The 20184-nt window shown below is 54.4% G+C and overlaps 1 protein-coding gene across 1 annotated transcript in view; it reads left to right on the forward strand.

The window, feature by feature from the left end:
• The first annotated feature begins 507 nt into the window (after positions 1 to 507).
• The window catches only part of LOC119096690 (integrin alpha-PS2-like), a 40664-nt gene continuing 20987 nt past the window's right edge, over positions 508 to 20184 (forward strand). Inside the window, 3 exon segments of the mRNA XM_037219584.1 lie at positions 508 to 997; positions 9827 to 9969; positions 17194 to 17297. Coding sequence (XP_037075479.1) covers positions 813 to 997; positions 9827 to 9969; positions 17194 to 17297 — 432 coding nt within the window. The 5' untranslated portion in view covers positions 508 to 812.

The following is a 20184-nucleotide window of genomic DNA, read 5'->3' on the forward strand; positions in this document are numbered from 1 at the left end:
TGGCGCGACCAACCGCATACCAGCCGTCTGCGCCCTCCTGGGCCGCCCGCTGGGCCCTGACCACCACTGGCCAATATGCCTTACAGCACGCATGTGCGCAGACCAAAACCTAAACAAACCCAAACCAAGCAAATGCTGAGTGTTTAACTGCAAACTCCTGTCTGTTAAAATGAGGTATCCCTCGAATCTCGGCGGGAAGTGCTGCCACTTGTCACCGCGCACATCCTCGGCCGACAGACATCCCCGCTCCCATCGCGGGGCAGCATCCATCACATTAATAGCTGCGCATTCTGGTCTGCCCGTCCCCTTCCCGCTGTCAGGCAGTGCAGTGACCGGGTGCAGTGCGTGGCGCCGCCGCTCCGCTCCTGCTTCGCGTCATCGGCCGGGGCCGCGGTCTGCCGAGCACCTGTCGCTCGCGCCGACGGCGTCCAGATGGCGCCAGCGGCGCTCCGACTCCGGGCCGCTCTCCACCTCGCGGCCCGGCGCGGCAGTAGCCGGTCCGGGCACGACCGGTCAGGTCCCGGGGCAGCCCGAGCGTCAGGGCCCCGCCGGTGGTGCGCGCAGCACACCAGGGCAGGTGGCAGCACGCGCGCGGTACCAGCGGAGCTGGGAGCAAGCTCCGGGTGCCAGCGGAGGCATCGGCAACCTCCCCGGTGCTGTCAGAAAGTCGTCCGACTGGCGAGGGCAGGTGCTGGCTCTCCGGGGACCGGGAGGTGTCGGCACGCTCCCAGCACCAGTGGGGACGCGCCAGCTCCCTCGCCGGCGGTACACGCGAGCGGTGGCCCTGGCCGTGGGACGATCCTTCTTCAGCGATGCCGGCTGTGTTGGCGGCCGTGTATCCGATGATGGTGTCCGCGGTGACGGTGTTGGTGGCGGCTCTGGTGGCGCCGACGCTCGGCTACAACATCGACGTGGAAAACGCGGCGGTGTATCACGGCCCGCCCGACACGATGTTCGGCTTCAGCGTGGCCGGCTACACGGACCGCGACAGCAGCTGGTGAGTGACCGGGACAGCTCATCGGCTGCGTTGGGTCACCGGCCGGCCCGGGTCGGTGAGGTCACCAGTCGGGTCACCTCATGCGCCGTGCCAGGTCATCAGCCGTTTCAGGTCACCGGTCGGCTCAGGTCATCGATAGGGCTAAGATCTCGGTCGGCTCGGGCCCCTTTCGGCAGCAGAACGGACAGTGTACCTGCAACGCGGAAACGTGCGACTGAGACGGTCCGGCTCACCGTAGAGCTTCGGAGGCTTTTGCCACTGCTCTGCATTAGACGATCATTTGCGCACCCTGCGCGCGAGGAAACAGTTCCGACGTCGCAATGGTTGGTGACGAGCCGAGCCTTATGCCTGATGAAGTCCGCTTGAAGTGTGTAACTGATTGAACCGGGGTCTGATGGAATGCGGAACGGTGTAGTATTGCAGGACATCGTATGTAGTATGGGTGCGTGACGTGCGCAGCATTGAACGATGGAGACAGCCTGTGGGAACTGCAGAATCTAACGTACTTAGGGGAAGCCACTCCAACGACGATATTAGACACAAGGTTGAAGAATGAAGTCGTCGATCTACTATAAACACCGGAATGTTTTTGGAAAATTGTTGTTTACACCAGAAGCTCAGAAAATTGGTGACTTAGTGGCCTATCTAACCACCATTGGGAACGTCACGTAATTGTTTATGACATGCATCAGCCTGATTATGCTTGAACATTCCTGGCCTAAAGGTTTGCAGTTGAACATGTCTTTGGACCTTTGGACATAAATGCTGACATTTTCAACTGTTAGGTATGCTGCAAGGAAATAAATTGCAAGCAATCTAAACATAATCTCCATCCCTCATCATAAGGTTCTGACATACGTATATGTAGGAGCAAATGTTCTAGATCATACGATCCTGTTTCTGACGTTACACTCTCACTTAAGTCGTTCTCCAACGGATCCATAGAAGCTTTTGACCTGATCGGATTCTGTCAATCATGGGTGGGAGCTGAAGTGACATGCTCACTCTTGGTGTGTGCTAAGCCTCGGCGAGGCATGCAAGCTCACTCTTGGTGTGCGCCAAGCGTCGGCGAGGCATGCAAGCTCACTCTTGGTGTGCGCTAAGCCTCGGCGAGGCATGCCAGCTCCTTATGCATTACAGAGCCTGGAGCCCCATTATTTCTGAACTTCAACATGGGACCACAGGCGTTGTGCAGAAAGAAATGGCTCAAATGCCCGATGGACACCCTCCTCTCATTTTTCACTGCAACATCAGAAAGAACCGTGCAAGATTAGACCAACAAATAACAACACATCACCCATTTTTACTCCCCACATCTGCGCTAACAAGTCTGCGCTGGCCGAACGCGCGGATTATGCCTTCCGGCGCTGCCACCGGTGCGGCGTCGGCGCCAGCCCCGGCTCACCTCGCGTGAGCGCATGACACCCACCCCTGTATCACGGGACCCGTCCCCTGGTATCGTCTGTATTTTTAGTGGGTTAATTATAGCGCGGATCGGGTGACATTTAGCGCCGTCCTGAACGTCGGGTGCGCTTCTGCACCATGTGGAGCTGGCACCCGCTGGCTGGCCATGTTCCATCTGGTGCGAGAATCGGCCCCTAGGCCAGTGTCGGAAGCTGCCGTCGGGTTCCTGGCCAGCCCAACGAGCTGCGAGGACGAAGAGTGAAACCCATAGCCACGTTATCAACCAGAAAGATGCCTTTTGCGCGGCGTGGGATAAACGGAGTACTAGCAGACATCTTACTATCATGTGTGTACGACGCGTACGATAACAAACCGTAAACGAATGGAGTTCGTCGCCTTTAGGACTGCCATACCGATGGAAGATGTCAATGCATCGGAATGCCTATTCGTGGGTTTTTCAGACATGGGAGCAATGATGTCTAGTTTGAGTGAATGGCTGATGTCCGTTCGCCAAGGTACAGCTGGCGACACGTGAATGCTGACTTGCCTTGGGTCTGGAGAACTTCACCAGTTTTAACTCAAATGGCTAAGATTTGAGGGTGCATTATAGTTCCGGTAATTGTGATCGAAGCGTTCCACATAACACAAATGCTCTGGATGAGTAACGGTTTTAACATGTTGCGCTATAGCCTATGCAGTCTCCACGCCATATGGCCTCTCACGCGTGCATGGCGGCTTTGGGAGCTGTCGCAGGCTTCATCTCGATCGTTTTTGGACAGGCGGTACAAGCTCAATAGTGGATAGCAGGTACATTTTCCCACCCGGCGCAGTAGCTTGGCTTCATTACCCTTTCCCTGCTCCAGTTATTGAGATCTGGCAATGGGGCCACAAAACGTCCCAGACAAGCGAATATTGCTCTGCGCCCGAGATCGTCCGTGCCCAAGGGAACACGTCGACGCTTTTCTTCGACAAAACGATCGTCTCGTTTTATTCTGTCAAGATATGCTGATCTTGTGTCGCCGCAACGCTTATCATTGGTAACTATACCCGGCCTCCCTGTTCTGAAGCTTTCTTCGCAATGCGAACGCCAGTTTTCCTATGCTCATCAAATGAGGAGAGGAACTTATGGAGATGTTACAATACCGCAGTAATGTATCGCCAGAAAAATCAGCTTGCATGACAGTGTCTCGAAAATTCCTGCAGCCTCCCTGACAACCGTCAACAAGCTTATGAAGTATTCCTAGGTTTCGTGGGGGAAAAGTTCCACAGACATATCAAGGCGCGCACATACACATGGGCGCACGTTTCGCCGGGGTCAGGCGCCGGGCCCAACACAGACGCCTCAGGCCATCAGCTGTGACACGAGGGCCACGGATCTGCAGACCGGCCGGCTGGTGCTGGTGTTGGTGCCGGTGCCGGCGCTGGTGCTGGTGCTGATGCTTGTGCCGTTGCTGGTGCTGGTGCTGGTACTGGTGCTGGTGCCAGTGCTGGCTCTGGTGCCGGTGCCGGTGCTGGCGGTGGTGCTGGTGCCGTTGCTGGCCCCCTGGGCAGAGGCGGGCCGTCCCCGGGGCCTTCTCCGCTGCCCCGTCCGAGCCGCGGGGCTCTCGGTTCATCTGTCGGTCTGGCGGCGGGCCCGCGGGGGTCAGCGATAGTATTGCCATGATCGTCACAGGAATTTACGGAGTCTTATATCCGCACATGCCGTTTGTAATTGGAGTTGATTCGTGAAATGCAGCAGGATGTTTTATGTTCAGTTGGGTCTTGACTTCAAACAGTTGCTTTGCTTTGCAATATTTGAACTCACAGAGTGGTTTAGTTGTTAAGATATTTTGATATTGGTGAAAACCATGGGATGTTGGCGAAACAGAACCACACAAAAACAATAAAACACACCAGGTACCCTATCGTTGTAAGTCCTTGCAAAAAGATCCATAGTACCAGACTTGAGTCTGACTCGGCTTCTGCATCATCAGTGCCGATTCCAACCCACGACCGATTCCAACCCAGACTCTTAAACACCCCAGTCTTTTCCAATATGCGCATGCCCCTTTAGACTCTTCTCACGACAATTGCAATCTGAAGCTTCTGATCTTAGCCGTCCCCCACCTGACGACCCGGTGGCCCAAATCATGCGCCGAGTACAACGCGCGTAATCATTTATGGCGTCTGTTTACCCATCACTCAAGCCGCTGAATCGTTGCACATTTCCCTTTCGGCCTGGATTAGACTCGGCAGATCCTGCACACGTCAAACAGCGAAGGCGACACCTGCGATGACCTGCGGCTGTGTCTGCTAGCTGGCACGCACTGCTCTGTCGGCAACACCGTCCGCATGCCGGTGTAATCATCATAATTTTGCGGCAGCACCCTTTCATCACCCAACTTCACGCCTTCACCCACAATGATGTGTTGACCACTTTAACACCAGGCTCGTCATGGATCACTGACCGCGGGATGACGGTTTCACTTGGCCTAGTGTCTGACGGCGTCAGGCGATAGGGCTGTCAGACGCGCAGGCCCGGATTGAGGGAGGATGACGCGCTGCTGCTCTCAGCCGGCTGCGTGCCGGACTGGAGCGGATCCGAGCGCCGGACTGGAGCGGATTCGAGCGCCGGAATGGAGCGGATTCGAGCGCCAGACCGGAGCGGATCCGAGATTCGGACCGGAGCGGATCCGGGCGCCAGACGGGAGCGGATCCAAGCACCGGGCCGGAGTGAATCCGAGCGCCGGGTCGGAGCGGATCCGAGCTTTGGACCAGAGCGGATCCGAGATTCGGACCGGAGCGGATTCGGGCCTCGGACCGGAGTGGATCCGAGCGCCGGACCGGAGCGGATCCGGGCGCCAGACGGGAGCGGATCCAAGCACCGGGCCGGAGTGGATCCGAGCGCCGGGTCGGAGCTTTGGACCAGAGCGGATCCGAGATTCGGACCGGAGCGGATTCGGGCCCCGGACCGGAGTGGATCCGAGCGCCGGGTCGGAGCGGAACCGAGCTTTGGACCAGAGCGGATCCGAGATTCGGACCGGAGCGGATTTGGGCTTCGGACCGGAGCGGATCCGGGCGCCAGACGGGAGCGGATCCGGGCGCCAGACGGGAGCGTCCCGCGGTCACGTTTACGACGGATGTGAAACTAGCTAAGGGTTAATAGCTGTTGGTATGCCCACTTAATGACTTCTATAGCTCATCGTATTGATTAAATTGCACGTGCATCTGCTTACCGCTGACCAGTCACGCTTGTGATGAAGCTAATGTTATACTAAAATCTGAGTGTGGCTATTAGAGAGATTGGCGCCACCAACAAACCTCACTTTAGCCAAATGCATAGCAGGGTGCGGCGCACTCTCCTGGCTCACATCGTATGTTTCCCTCGGCTATGAGTCTTCTCCAGGACGTCTTGAACCGAAGTCCCACCTTCACACCTTCTAGTTATTTTTCAATCCTCTCGTTACACTTCGTAAGTCTGCGAGGTTTTGGTCTGGGGATGGGCCCAATGCGCTGTGAATACCGCGTAACGGTTCTTCCATTGCGACAGCGTATGCCAAGGCACATGGTGTCATCGTCGGCGACTGAACGCATGGTGGTGATATTCCCAATATTTGGGATTTGTTGGGATTGCGTAATTAGAGTTTGTCATTACTTCGGTTTGTTCCAGGAGAAAACTCCCGAAAAATTTTTTGGTAGGCCTTTCAGGTGTTAAATGGCGTGCGCAAGTGGTTTTTTTTTACAGGCTACTGAACGTAAATGATAGCGTCATTACAAAAACATGCTTTGTAAATTAACCGCCTTCTCGTGGATAAAGTTGTATGCAATAACAGGGCTTCATGGGGCGGGTAAAGTCATGGGCACCCATATGGAATGGGTAGCGGGCTGGACTGGCCGCTTGAAGAAATATTACACCGTGTTACTGCATGTGTTTTTTTAAGTAATAAATAAATAATGTATTTCGGAAACGTCCCCCATGGGGTCCATTCGCATATTTTTCCAATTATAAATGCAAAAGAATAGGTGGGTTTAAGCATCCCTGAAATTCATCAATAATTTAGAGCATACGCGCTCAACAGTGCAAGTAACTGGATAACCAGTGGATACGACATATCAGGAATGGGCAGCGGATGGGTATGGTTATTTCCTTTACCCCACTCACACGCTGTCCATGCCGTCCAGCGCATGGACAGCGCGCGAGTGGGGTAAAGGAAATCTTACATGTGAGGACCTTTCCATGCAACGTGTGCACAACCCGTGAGAAGCCAACTGGCGGCCGCTGCAACCAGGTCTGACCGCATAGGTAAGCATCCCGGTGGACATTCGAAGCCAGGCGTGAATGTAACTCATCGGTGCATTTTCCTTATTCCCAATAACGCTCCCGAGTTTCTCGAGCTCATTCGGGGCTCTTCTCTCACGGGGTGTCGCATCTCACCCATCCATTCATTATCTCATTCGTTTCGGGCTGTCGTTCACGCAGCGATGAGAGTGGATTCGCTTCAGGGCTGCATGCTTGGCTTGCCCGCAGTGCCGTGATTTCCAAGCCTAATCACGGCAGCTTGGTGCAAAAGTGGCGCACCTAATTAATGAGAGGTGATGTGGCTACACATGGCTGCTGTGTACTTACTATGATTAGTGCGGCAACTAAGCGTGGCATGACGCTGATGGCCCTCTACGATCAATAAAGGGATTGGGCCTTGATTAGATTTGCCAAAGACCATCTGCAATGAGAGGCTTCTGCTGAAACGGAACAAAATTGTGCTTTCAAGGAGAGGCCTTTGTATCTAAAATGCAGAATAATGGAAACTGTACCACCGCTGAACTTTTGTTGGGTAAGTGAACCACCATGATATGATCCAAATTATTGTCAGTCTGCTGGTGCGCTGCTGTGTTACTGACCCCGTGTAGAACATGTATGAAGCCGTTTTTAAGATGTTTTTTGTGCCAGTTCAGAATAACTGGTCAGAAGAGAGGTACTCTCTCCCTCTCATACTCTCCCTCCCTCTCTCCTCACCTCCTTCATGCCTCGACTGCTCTCACAGAGGGCGCCCTCTGTTTCGCACGCTGCACTTACCCGTGGTTTTCGCTCGATATTCCACTGCTTGTCACCACCTGATCACTTGAGAGCTTCTCTTGACGGGCGCCGGGTGGCGTTGTATTTACGTTGGACTGGCAGTGTTTTGAAAGCGTCTGGAACTGAGCCAAGTCGTCGTCTTACCAGCCGTACAATAGCAACAGTCAAGGTGCCGAGAAGAATGCCACCTGACTGCTCTGGGACACAGATGACAGCCAGCGACCCAAAGACAGTCTTCCAGCAGTGACCTGCGGTCGGTAATGTTGGGGGGGGGGGAGGGGGCCGCTTTGAACTGAGAGGCAATGTTTGATCTAGCTTGATCAGAATAGATGAACAGGCTTCACCCAGCGTGAATTTCACCGCAGTTTGGGGATGGCTTGACCTGTGGCCATGACATTCTGGATCTATCAGCTTTGACCGTTTCCGCATATTAAGAAGCCATATCGTTTTGAAGCTGAAACACGAGCCTCAGTCGAATTCAAAGATTTTTGAATGGCACAGACCATTGAGAGGTGAAGTGAGGCATTGGCGTGAAGGGACCCTCGGGCTGTCACCAGCATCTATAACCTGCGGGAAACCTTGTCAGCGCGATACGTATGCTTTTTGGACTGAATACGATGTTGAAATATCACACTCTCCTGTTGATAGATAGATAAGTTAAGGGTTCTTTAATTTGAATCTAGGTGCGCCAACGGATATAAGGCTTGCTGTATTCTGATTGTTTTAGTCGATATTACCACTGTCGCTTTTTGACGATTTCGGTATGAATGCCAAATACTAATTTGTGTTTAGTCTTCGGTCCCTCTTGCGACAACAGTGCCGTACAATGAGTGTGAATTTTCTAAACCTTGCACTTCCTATTCAAACACGAAATAACCGCAATTTGTAGGCATGTGTTCCTCGCCCACGAGCGCCCCGAATCCGCTCGCACCAGTGTAGGCGCAGAGCCGCAGCCGGTGACGCTGATCGGGCCGAGACTCAGGGTCCGGGCCGGGACGCTGCTGTTCGTCCGCCCCATGAGTCAGACGGACGCGCGTCACACGGCCGCGTCACGGGACGCCAACTGACATTTCAGACCAATGGTGACCTGACGGGCCTACAGAACGCTGCGCCAGCAACCAAATGAACACAGTTATAGCTCCTGAGCGGACGTGGCGAACGTCACCCTGAATTTTTCGGCTATTCATATCGTTTCGAAACCAGTGACGCAGCCCATGGAAGCAATGTGTGGTTCAGAATTCCGAAGAACGCCATGTGACAAAGCTCTTTGGGAGCTTGGAGATAATTCTGACCAGTGAGCTTGAGCAGTCAGCAATATATTTCGTCTGAGGTATAAGATAATCATCTTGATCTGAAGATGCGGAAAGACCAAAACAATCGGAAATACATTACGGTCATGGATGCGCTTGGAGCGTAAATATTCAGACCATCACTGAATTCCCTCGAATGCTGAAAAGTTCCCATGGCTTGGATCGCGACCGTTTCGGCAACCAGCAGTCACTAATTATGAAGTGAGCGCTATTGTCCCGGTCCACAGCGTAATGAGGTTAGTTACGGCCACCTGGGAAGTCTCGTCACCAGATGGATCGCCGGCCCCCCGTCGGCAGATGAGGTGTGGTCTGTGGGCCCGGCGCCGCGGGAGGCCGTGAGTTCGGCCGAGGATAAAACACGTAACGGTCGCGCGCCGCGTCAGCCGCGTCACAAGTCCGCCGGTCACGTGATGTATGGTTCGGCCCGTGCCGCGGCGGCCGCAGAGCTAAATTAGCCGTCTTTGGTAGATGGCGCCGATACATGTTGAAACGCGCCGACAAAAGACACCCAAGTGATGCGGCGAACTGTCACAACGCAGCAGATGATGTGGGAGAGATGCCGTCCCGGTCAGCGGTCGCCGTCGCCGCCTTGCGAAGTGGGACCGAGACGCGGTAGTGGTTGGTCGGTTGTACCGCACTACTGTCATGTAGCAACGTACGTTGTCAAGGCAGCTGAGCTTGAGATTGGTTGATTACTGACCATTCAAAAGACACCCTACCGACCATTTGTATGTTCTCGCATCGGTCTGCACAAGCAACTCTTTGCGCCATTTTTGCGTGCATTCGTGCCGATTATGCAATCGTTTGAAGCTGCTTGTGGAACGACATCAGGTCAAAACGCAACCGCACTGACTGTTCTAGCGATGTTGAACCTAGTGTCATTCGTTTCAAACCGCTGATGTAAATTGCAAGTTATGGTGTATGGATAGATCAAGATAGCTAACTGAGCGTTCAAACACACGCGTTCCCCTGTCATTCCCCTGTCGTCAGAGGATTCAGTGGTAGAAACCGAAGCTGTGTCATGACGTCATAGTGACCTTACACCTTCCGCTGCCGTTTCAGGGTCCTTGTGGGGGCGCCGCGGGCGCAGACGCAGCAGCCCGGCATCGTACGCGGCGGTGCTGTGTACCGCTGCGCGGTCAACAGCACCGCCGGACAGCGGCCCGCCTACGCGAGCTGTCAGCAGATACCGTTCGACGTCAACGGTGGGTGCTCCGCCACCGGCGGGCCGCTCGTTCAGCGCGAGCGCCAGGGCGTTGGGGTCACAGTGTCGCCGGACGACGTGCTGCCGTCGCACCTGCAGGAGGAGCTGGACAATGCCGCCTCTCTTTCTCTTCTCGTCCCCTGAATAGGACTGATCAGACCACCAGCGCGTCGCAGAAGTGCGGGCGTCCAGGCGGCCGGTGTATGCAGCAACCGGGCGTTTATATGATAGCGATCAGACCTGCCACTGGCGGCCACCCGACGCGCCAGCTCCGGACCGCCTCGTTCTCCACCTCCGCATCAAGCGACACCCAAAGACTACCGATCGGGCGCATCGGAATTGCAATGGGGCCATTCGGCGGCTCGTCGGGCGCAGGTCGGACGTGCAGTGGTCACTAGACGTCACGACGTGCATCAGCCGTACTCGGCCGATCAGCAGATCTAGTCACCCACTCGTCAGGATCGTGCGGAGGGAGGTCAGGGAGCATCAGATCGAATCCGCCCATACCGGATCAGCCGCTCGTCAGGGCCTGGCGGAGGGAGGACTGTCCCTGTCCCGCCCATCAGCGGATCAGCCGCTCATCAGGGCCGGGCGGAGGGAGATCAGGGTGTGCCAAATCTGCCCCTCCCATCAGCGGATCATCCGCTCATCAGGGCCGGGCGGAGGGAGATCAGGGTGTACCAAATCTGCCCCGCCCATCAACGGATCATCCGCTCATCAGGGCCGGGCGGAGGGAGATCAGGGTGTACCAAATCTGCCCCGCCCATCAACGGATCATCCGCTCATCAGGGCCGGGCGGAGGGAGATCAGGGTGTACCAAATCTGCCCCGCCCATCAGCGGATCACCCGCTCGTCAGGGCCGGGCGGGGAGAGCTCAGGCCTGGCCAGCAGGCACGGCTCTCAGCCGCCTCTCCGGTGGTGACCAGAGCTGGCGCTGATCGTCCGTGCTAGATCAGAACATCCCAACAGACCGCGCTGTGCGCCTTACCACCAATGCTGCGTAATTTTTGAGGTACCAATAGTTAATTGATTACTTGTGCATGCAAGGTCATTCGCGTTGTAACATTTTGTGCTGGAATGACCTGTATGCAAAGCAGTCAATATGATACAGTTGAATGCAGGAGTGGCACTATGCACCTCGTTGCCATTTTCTGAAGAACTCTCCACTCAGCCGTTTACAGCTAGTCCAGGAACGGTGTTCAAGGGATCAGCCCATGCTGAGACCGCGCCGACTGCCCTATCATGACCAAAGTTCTGAAGACCAGCAATCAGCGACTGCCTCTGACCAGCACAGCTTTCTCATTGCTCCATCGTCGCTAGCGCGCCGAGGTGCGCTGAGCACCGCACAAGAGGCGCGCTGACCTCGCAAAAGTGAGCCAACCGTCGCCGAGGTCTCTCGGACCGAGAGACCTCGTTCAGCGGGGAGCCTGCTGCGGCCCTCAGTCTGCAGTGGGCTCCAGACGCTGCTCCATGGCTCGGCCCGCGGCCGGACCAGCCGCGTGCGGCTGGCGGCATCGGAGCGCCGCCCCGCCGCGCGTCACGTTCGCCGCATCGCGTCACAGACGCCGCGCCGGCGCGCGCGCCGCTGCAGTCCGTATCCGCACGCACCTGATAAATATTTATGGGCCGTTTCTGAAGCAGGCGCTGTCCGTTTGACGAGACGGCCGTCAAGATAGGCACGCCGCAGCTCATCGTAAATATCTCCCAAGGGGCCGCGTTGCACGTAAGGAGCCGAGGGACCACCGCGTCCCCTCCATCGCTGCCTTTCACTGAGTGGGCCGATGCAGCGACACTCATTCGTGCGTCCTTCCGAGGGACGTGGTACAGCGTCTTTCATTCGTGTCTCCTTTTGAGGGACATGTACAGCGTCTCTCGTTCGCGTCTCCTTCTGAGGGACGTGGTACAGCGTCTTTCGTTCGTGTCTCCTTCTGAGGGACGTGGTACAGCGTCTTTCATTCGTGTCTCCTTTTGAGGGACATGGTACAGCGTCTCTCGTTTCGTGCGTCCTTCTGAGGGACATGACACAACGTCTCCAAATCGTGCCTCCTCCTGAAGGACACGATACAACGTCGCCAATAAGCAACTCCCTTCTGAGGGACATGGTACATCGTCTCTCACTCGTATCCCATTCTGAACGACTGAGGAAGTGCATGGTCTCCAATACACCACGCTTGATTGCAGTCTCAGGAGGACATAAGTGCTGCCTCTCACCCATGGTTCCGCGCGTGTGCGCATGTAGACCGGTCATCTGTCCTCCGTATGTGAACGTGCAGACAGACCAGTCACCTGTCCTCGCGTGCACGCATCTCTGAGTGAGCAATGTTTTTCTTGCCGTGCACTCAAGGACGCCACGTTGTATGCTCTTGCCCTCCCCCCCCCCATGCAGACTTGAGCCCCCAATGATCGTCTGAGCCCCCCCCCAAAAAAAGAGCATAACAGAATGCTGGGCCAAGGAAATGCAGATAATTTCCTTGAAATACTGGGACACTAGGTACCTGAATGCATCACTTCTACCTTCAATCTCATTTTGGACCACATAATATCCTGTAAAGACCCTATATTTTTGTCATTCCAAATCCTTTGCATGTTAAGCCAGCCTGCAAATATTGGCATGTGTTTAACGAGATAGCATCGGAAACAAAAATGTGTCATAAATGACAGCTTTTAAGCATGCGGTGGTGGGTTTTACGCATTTGTTTCGTAATGCTGGACATTTGCTTACCATGAACTTTGCATTTTTTAAAATTTTGTTTTATGCCTCGGATCAGAGCAATGCAGCAATGCAGATCCGCCGTTCGAAGCATTCAACATTCACACGTTCACATAAAAACATCGTGCCAACATCAGGAGTTTTCCAGTTGTTCAGGCTCTCATATCTTGTCATCCAACACGCGGTGCTGCGCTGAGGACTGCCCGGACGGCTGTATTGAAAAGCTTCGATAACATGTACCGAACAAAACCATGGAAAGGAACTCACGGCGTGTGTCAAGTGTCAGTGTTCACTGCAACGACTAGAGAACTAGCTCTACATGTGTGCAACTAAACGACATTGCTCAGAAAGCATGTCAAAAAGCTTGAGAGCGTCAAAGCCCCAAGATGACATTTCTATGCTCAGCCTCAGGGGAACGGTAGGACTGTGCAGCAATTGTCATGTCCTGAGATCCGCGCGGAATTTTGCTGTTGCTTAAATGTATGCTGTAAAGCTGGTATCCGTTTATCGCATTCCATTGTTGCGTTTCAAACCGCCACGCATTCACTAGCTGTGTCCACTTAGTCGTGCATATGCTCTCTCTAACCATGCGCTCTAATCTCTCTACCATGCGCTCTAATGCGCTCTAACCATGCTTCAGCTCTCTAATCTCTAACCTTTCTAACCTTGTAAGGTTTTCGTGAATCCGGTCCTGACCGCTGCGCTTCGTTTCGCCTTCATACGTTATCCCTCGGCAAAACTTATAGGAGCCCTTGCATAATCCGTTCTTCGTATGCATTTTTCCTTCAGCCGGCAGCCACATGTCTGTTGAACCTGAATCCCACCTGAACGCTCAGGGATCTCGAGGAATGGTCAAACCGGTGAAGACTGGTCAAAATTTGTGGAAGAAATCAGGTTTTGAGCGGGATAGGTCAACATTGTCGGCTGGGCGCCCTCTGAACCCATTTTTGAAAGTGACACTCCTGCCTGCACCTCTGAGGCTACCGCACCTCTGTGACTTCTAACGGAGCCTCTCACAGTCTGGTGTCCCCAGCCAGCCCAGCCGGGGCGATATCTTTGACAAGTTAATTTCTCTGAAGCCCGCTGGCTACGGCCAGGAAGCAGGTGAAATTTATACGGTCGTCATATATCATACGCCGTTTCCAAGCTCTCTCGTCGCTTGCTGACTAATTATTGTTCGGACATAATATGCCAGCTATTGCTCATCGGAAGGCACCGTTTATCTTTTAGAAACGATTACGTACTGGGTAATAACATCAGCCTCCTCAGCTGGGCTATCCCAAAACAAGAGCTCCATATGCAGATAGCGTCGAGATTGGCCTGGTGGAGGCCACGTTTGGCTGTGCCAGCGAGCTCAAGGACAACCTTGTCGACACGGAAGCTTTGACGCACATGGGCTTGCGTTTCACCTACATGTCTGATCCTTCAATAGTCTTTGCAAGTGGGGTTTCGAGTTAGAGGACGGGACGTAATTGGGATATCGTAGGATAGGTTTTATTACGAGTAATTTGAAGCTATCAAGCCACTAGCGCCCTGACCTCTGCTTTCACCTGTCCGATCAGCCGCTGGTAATCAAAATGCCTGTGGGATCTCATCATCTCAGGGCCAGCTTCAAAAGCCGAGACACCCGCTCTAGTAACCAACCCCTATCTCTTACGGCAATAACTCAAAATGTTGTTACAGTAGTACGACGAAATTGTTGATGTTGTGCTGGCTACCAGTCCCCTTGCAGTGTTCAGAAACCGTGCACGTAAGCCAATGTTATCACGGAACTTATCACGGAACTTATTCACATCGACTGATGGTCGATTACAATCTGTCGATTCGTATGACTGTTGATTGTATGCCACTTTATTTAGCTACGCGACCGCGTCGGAGAGTTCTTGCATTAAGTGGGGGCGTTCTCCGTGTCCTCTCGACATCGCGTCTGGGTTTGCCTGTCCTCAGCCCGATGAAGGCGACCGTTGTAGTCAGGGGCGGGGCGCAGAAGGCACGTGCGAGGTCTTCAAGGTACGGAGGGTGAAGAGCCGGAGTCCGCTCTTGATAAACAGTTAACTCGTGGCTTTGACTTGTAAGTGCGGGGGCAACGACTCTCCGCGCACGCTACGCCCAACGTCCTGGAGAGCATTGGAGAGCAACATTGCTATCGTGCACGTCCTGGAGAGCAGCCAAACGACCGTCCCACAAGCTGCCAACACATGACAGACACATTCTGATCAAATTCCCGCATTCTTTGCGCATCATCTGACGCCCTTTCTTAAAAAGAACTGCGCGCGCAGGTGTGTTCCAGCAGAGCGCCCCGCCGCGGCAGGACCGGTCAACGCCGGCCGCGTGCCTCGCCCGCCACACGCGCAGTGGCGTGATGACGGGGGCGTCTACGCGACCCTCCATCAATAAGCGGTTGTTGCCACGCTGGCCTCCATATTCATGAGGGCCACCGGGTCAACTCGGGCCGCTGGCAGCCCGGCCGGACCTGTCGGGCCTCGGCGGATTGAATGTCGTCCGATAGTCGGCGGCGCGTGCTCGGCTGGCCGTCGAGGCCCGCCAGGGCGGGCTCGGGACGCGAACGCCGCCGACGCCGCGCGGAGGGGGACAGTCCTGCTGGACCAATCCAGCCTGGCGCCCCCGCCGATCTGGTGTGGAGAAGAGGCCCCTTGCAGAGCCAGTCCGGCCTGGCGTCTCCGCCGATCTGGGATGGAGAAGAGTAGAAGTAGGAAGGATGCAAATTCACTTTTGTTTCTTTTGGATGCACACAGCTGCACACTTCAGGGGAACTAATGACGAATGATCAAATGAAGAACTGATACGGGCAACAGACATGGCACCCGGGCTCGGCAGGGTGCCTCGTTCTTAGTGGTTAAAACTCAAAATTATCGAAATTCGCAAATGTATATCATGGCTCTAACCGTAGCCAGTTAAAAAGCACCGCTCAGGTACCGCATGCCCATATACGGCGGCAGCATGCGCGGCATGTAATCGTCCTAAAAGTTATCACCAATAGTTTGGCCAGACTGACGACGGCTACAAGCCACATATGTTTCGCCTCTCTCCGTTGTTTGGGATTCTCAATCCATCACATTAGGCTGCTTAGTCAACCGACCGAACAGCTACAAACACAATACAATTATGATTGAAAGCATGTATTAAACGCAATTCGTCCCCATTTCTCACTTCATTACAGCGCCTGTCTTCCGGTCCACCCAAACGTGGCGAGTCGGGTTCAAGTCACATCAGGCACTCGTTACTTGCCCTTGACAGGTATGGTCTGCGGCCGGTGGCATCGGACACACAAAAGGTCAGGTGACGTCAGACTACGGGACGAACCGTGCCGAGGCATCACACGGGCACGGCACGCTGAACTCTCGACATCAAAATCTACCACTGACCTGAAATTGCACGATCGGTTGGTAGGGATCAGGGCTTACGCAACAAACACTGCTTAGCGTGAGCTCTGATCCCAGAAACCCATCCATTTAAAGGGCTTAGAACGAGTCCTTAAAAAGATAGATTGTCAATGTTTTTCTGCGCTACGGTTTATAAAACGGCTTCTTTCTCCGAAAGCGGAGCTGGACTTTGCCACTAAAGACCGCGTATTTAAACACTGTAGTGAACCACTTGATCCATACACTGGTACGATACACAATACTTCCTTTAAACGCTTCACGCCAAATGTCGGCCGCAACTGGTCGTTGCAGGCCAGATGTGGTCTGCCGCTGTTTCGTTTCAGCGGTCCCTCGGCACCAATTATTGCTGTTATGGTTACAGCGTGTCAACACGTCCTGCGATGACGCAAGGCTGGAGCCGCTCAGCCATTGCAGCTTGCACTGCACTGCCCCGGCAGACGCAGCTTTGAATCATAGTCAGAGGAATCATAGTCTGCCACTGGCTGCAGCCCTGGGGTCGGTTGCACGAACCGCTCTAGGGTCGCAGTGTATTTTTGCGAGTAGGAATTGGAGCCATGGAAAAAGCACGGACTTACCTCAACTTGGTCAGCCATTCTCGTAACTACAGCGTAGTGGGATCAGTTGCTGACTTTCAAAGCAATTTATGAATGACGATTAATTGGGCATGTATATATATATATATATATATATATATATATATATATATATATACATGCATTCAAAGTGGCCTTTCGTCACGAAAGACGAAACTCATCCGCTCCCACAAACAAACCTCGCCCATCATGGGAGAATGGCTGCCGGCATAAATAAGTAATTCGTGAAGTACGCTGCGAGACGCCATGCCTTTTTGTGATCTCAAGAGTAGTCCGCTATTGCGTATTGGAATAATTCCCTCTGTGCACACCCTCATTGTCGGACAACATTCCTGTAAATCATCCAGCTCATGTGCCTGCCAACAGGACCACCACCTTAGATGACTTTATTCGTGTGACGCCAGATGACACGCGATGACCATAATGTTCGCGACGTGGTCATGTGACGTGACGGGTGTCGTAACGGAACTCGCGCTGTGACGGTGACGTGACAGTGACGTGAGCGGTGTCGTCTGCAGGGAACAACGTGGCCGGCGGTCGCGCCATCGACGAGAAGTCGGGCCAGTGGTTCGGCGCCATGGTGACCTCTACTCCCGGCAAGGACAAGCTAGGCGTGGTGGTGGTGAGTGGGCCCGCGCACCGCCGCTGGCCTCTGTGGACATGATAGTGTGGCGTTCTGGCGAAGCACGGCGGGTCGGTCCGGGGCGGGGGTGGGACCGAGGACCCTGAGGCTGCTGTCCACGTTCCAGCTGTCTCGTGCTCTCAAGACGGTGGTGTGCCTTGTTTTACTTGTGGATGAGACGCTCGCCCATCAGCACGATGCTGATGTCAACGCGAGCACGTCAGCGCGATGCTGATGTCAGCGTAAAGCACGTCAGCACCAACGCTGACCCTGGGGGTCCACTCGCCGGGCCGCTGCTGGTCTGTGCTGGTCCGATGAGGTCTGGAGGAGTCTCGGTGCAGGCGTCCTCGGGAGTCTGGAGCAAGATCGGCAGATCGTAGCCCACTGAGTGCAGCCAGTGACTTACACCCCGTGTGAGCAGCTGCATCACGGGCTACAGCACTGACCGCTCTTTCATATACCGAGACAGGAGCTAGTACAAAAGCTTTCTATCCCCGCCTCCGGCAACATGTTCTGTGCCAGATTTTGGCACTAGAACTGAGGTGAAGTGGACGTACCATTGCGTGTTGAATGTGGTCAGCTGACTTCCAACCGTGGCTTTTTGATGCTCGCCGTCTGTTTTGTGGCTCAGGTTTTGAGAGTGGTCTGCCGGGCCGGAATGCCAAACACTCCCAGGCTAGGATCAGGAGCCAGGGGGGGGGGGGGGGAGAAAACGGAGGGAGGAAGGGAGGGAGGAAAGGGAAAGGAAGGCGGAGAGGGAGGTAGGACTAGAGGGAAGTATGGATGGAAGAAGAGAGGCATGTAAGGAGGAACGGAAGCAAGAGAGAGAGAGGGCGAAGGGGAGAGCGAAGACGAAGGAGAGATGGAAGAGAGAGGAAGGCGCGTGCAGAGCTTCATACATTTTCGCGAGGACGCCACGAGTAAGACTTTTGAAATGAGCCTCCTCCTTCAAAGAGGCCGTCGTGAGGGAAGCCACAAGCGACTCATGCAGAAAACGGGATCGATGCCTCTGTCGGTGTGGCCTCTGCCGGCGCCGCTGCCTCCGGGCTGACCGTGCAAGACCTGGTCTAGAGTATGCGGCGGGAACTGCTCCCAGCTGCTGACCCGCTCGGTAAATCACCGTCAGTCATCGGCGGAATGGGTGGAATGCGACGCGGCGCTGCCCTCAGTCCGTGCGACCGTCCGCCCGCGGTCGCGGCCGAGATGTTTGAGCCGTCGCGCGGCGGCCGACGGCACTCCCTGCACGGCCGCGCCGCGCCCGAACAATGACGCACCCCACACCGACGTATGCCGGCCGAACGTACACCGACGCTCAGAATTCGACGCACGGATCTGGAGATCGCGGCGGACATTCTTACCATCGCTGAGCGTACTCCGCTGCAGGAGCTCCGTCTCACTGCGAGCGGGACCCCGCTCGGACAGCGCGCAGTCAAATAGCCATTGCCTTTAAATGCGGCGTCAGCCATGCGCCCGCATAACGCTGGAACGAAAGGGTATTGCTGAGGCTCGAGACGGGGATGAGATTTCGTGGCGGTGCAACAAGGTGTTTCGTGGCTCGATACCGGTGCGATGCATGCTCACCGATACGAAACGATTGTGCAATAGACACTTCGTGCTGATAAAGTAAAATACGGAAGCATATTCTTATACCTTCATCAAAGGCCATCACACGGTTTTATAGCTTACTCCCTGTATGCCATTTGTCACAAGCTATGCACGATGACGTATGTACCACATGAAGAGTACTTCTTAACAAATGGAACCAAAAAAGGGCAGTCATCCATGTCTTATCCCCGTCTTAGTTCCAGTCTGTAGTTAGGGGTAAACATTAGCATAATGAATGACAGGTGCATTGTTAGTTGTATATCCACTGAGATACAATGTTAACATGAATACACACTGCTGTCAGAAATCGCGCATTGCAAGCATGCCTTACTGAATCGGAATTGGTTGGCCAGGACGGTGTAAGGAGGGCTTTTGCTGGCGCACTAACACTGCTCAACAGAGGACAATATCTGTCTTCATGGGCCACCCCTGAAGATACCGCAGCTGGTCTCGTTTCTTTGGCTCTCTCACACGCGCGTACCGATAACTGCCTCTCTGCGCTGCGAATCATTGGCATGCAAATATATTCATGTTTTATGTCGGTAACGACATGGATCAGGTGAGAATAACGATTAGGCGGAGATGAATGGCGCTTGGTGCATGGGTCAGTACTGCACGCACACCTGCGCCATCAGCGTCTAACAGAACGCGTGCGAGCCGTTTGCTGCGGGGTCAAGAAGGTGCGCACGATTGGGTTATTGTCTTACACCGTATATTTCCGCGTATTTTGCACGGTGTATTTTCAGACCGCAGCATTTTCACGGGAAAGCCGAATGTAAAAACTTGTTGCGACGCGTTACCTGTCATTATGTTCGGCAAACTGCATTTCTTGAAATTATGTCATTAGAACATTTGAACACTTGCTTGAATCCCTTTTTGTTTTCACTTGCGGACGTCTATAGTGATGCCTCAACAGTCCTGAGTCACCATCTCTCGGCGCTGCCACATCTGATGCGTGCGTGTTGCCGTGCCGCTGTATCCGGGCCGGCATCATGTTTGATGTGCAGTGTCGTGGTGTTTAATGCCGCGACATTTCGCGGATAATTAATGGCGCAGGCCGGAAGCAAGACCTCATAAACGCCATCCTGGGCTGGACGCCTAATGAGAGACGCCCACCCCCCGGCCAGGAATGCTTTGCGTTAGTATAACTAGAAATAACTGGCCTGATCGGAAGTGCGCCACATTCGGCACGCGCATCAGGACTGTCGGGAGTGTGTGATGAAGAGGCTGCCGACGGCTCGGGGGTCGCTGGAGCGTGCATGCACATGTGCTCCAGACCAGC

Source organism: Pollicipes pollicipes, unplaced genomic scaffold (genome assembly GCF_011947565.3).
Source record: "Pollicipes pollicipes isolate AB1234 unplaced genomic scaffold, Ppol_2.1 Scaffold_4295;HRSCAF=5057_pilon_pilon_pilon, whole genome shotgun sequence".
NCBI lineage: Eukaryota > Metazoa > Arthropoda > Thecostraca > Pollicipedomorpha > Pollicipedidae > Pollicipes > Pollicipes pollicipes.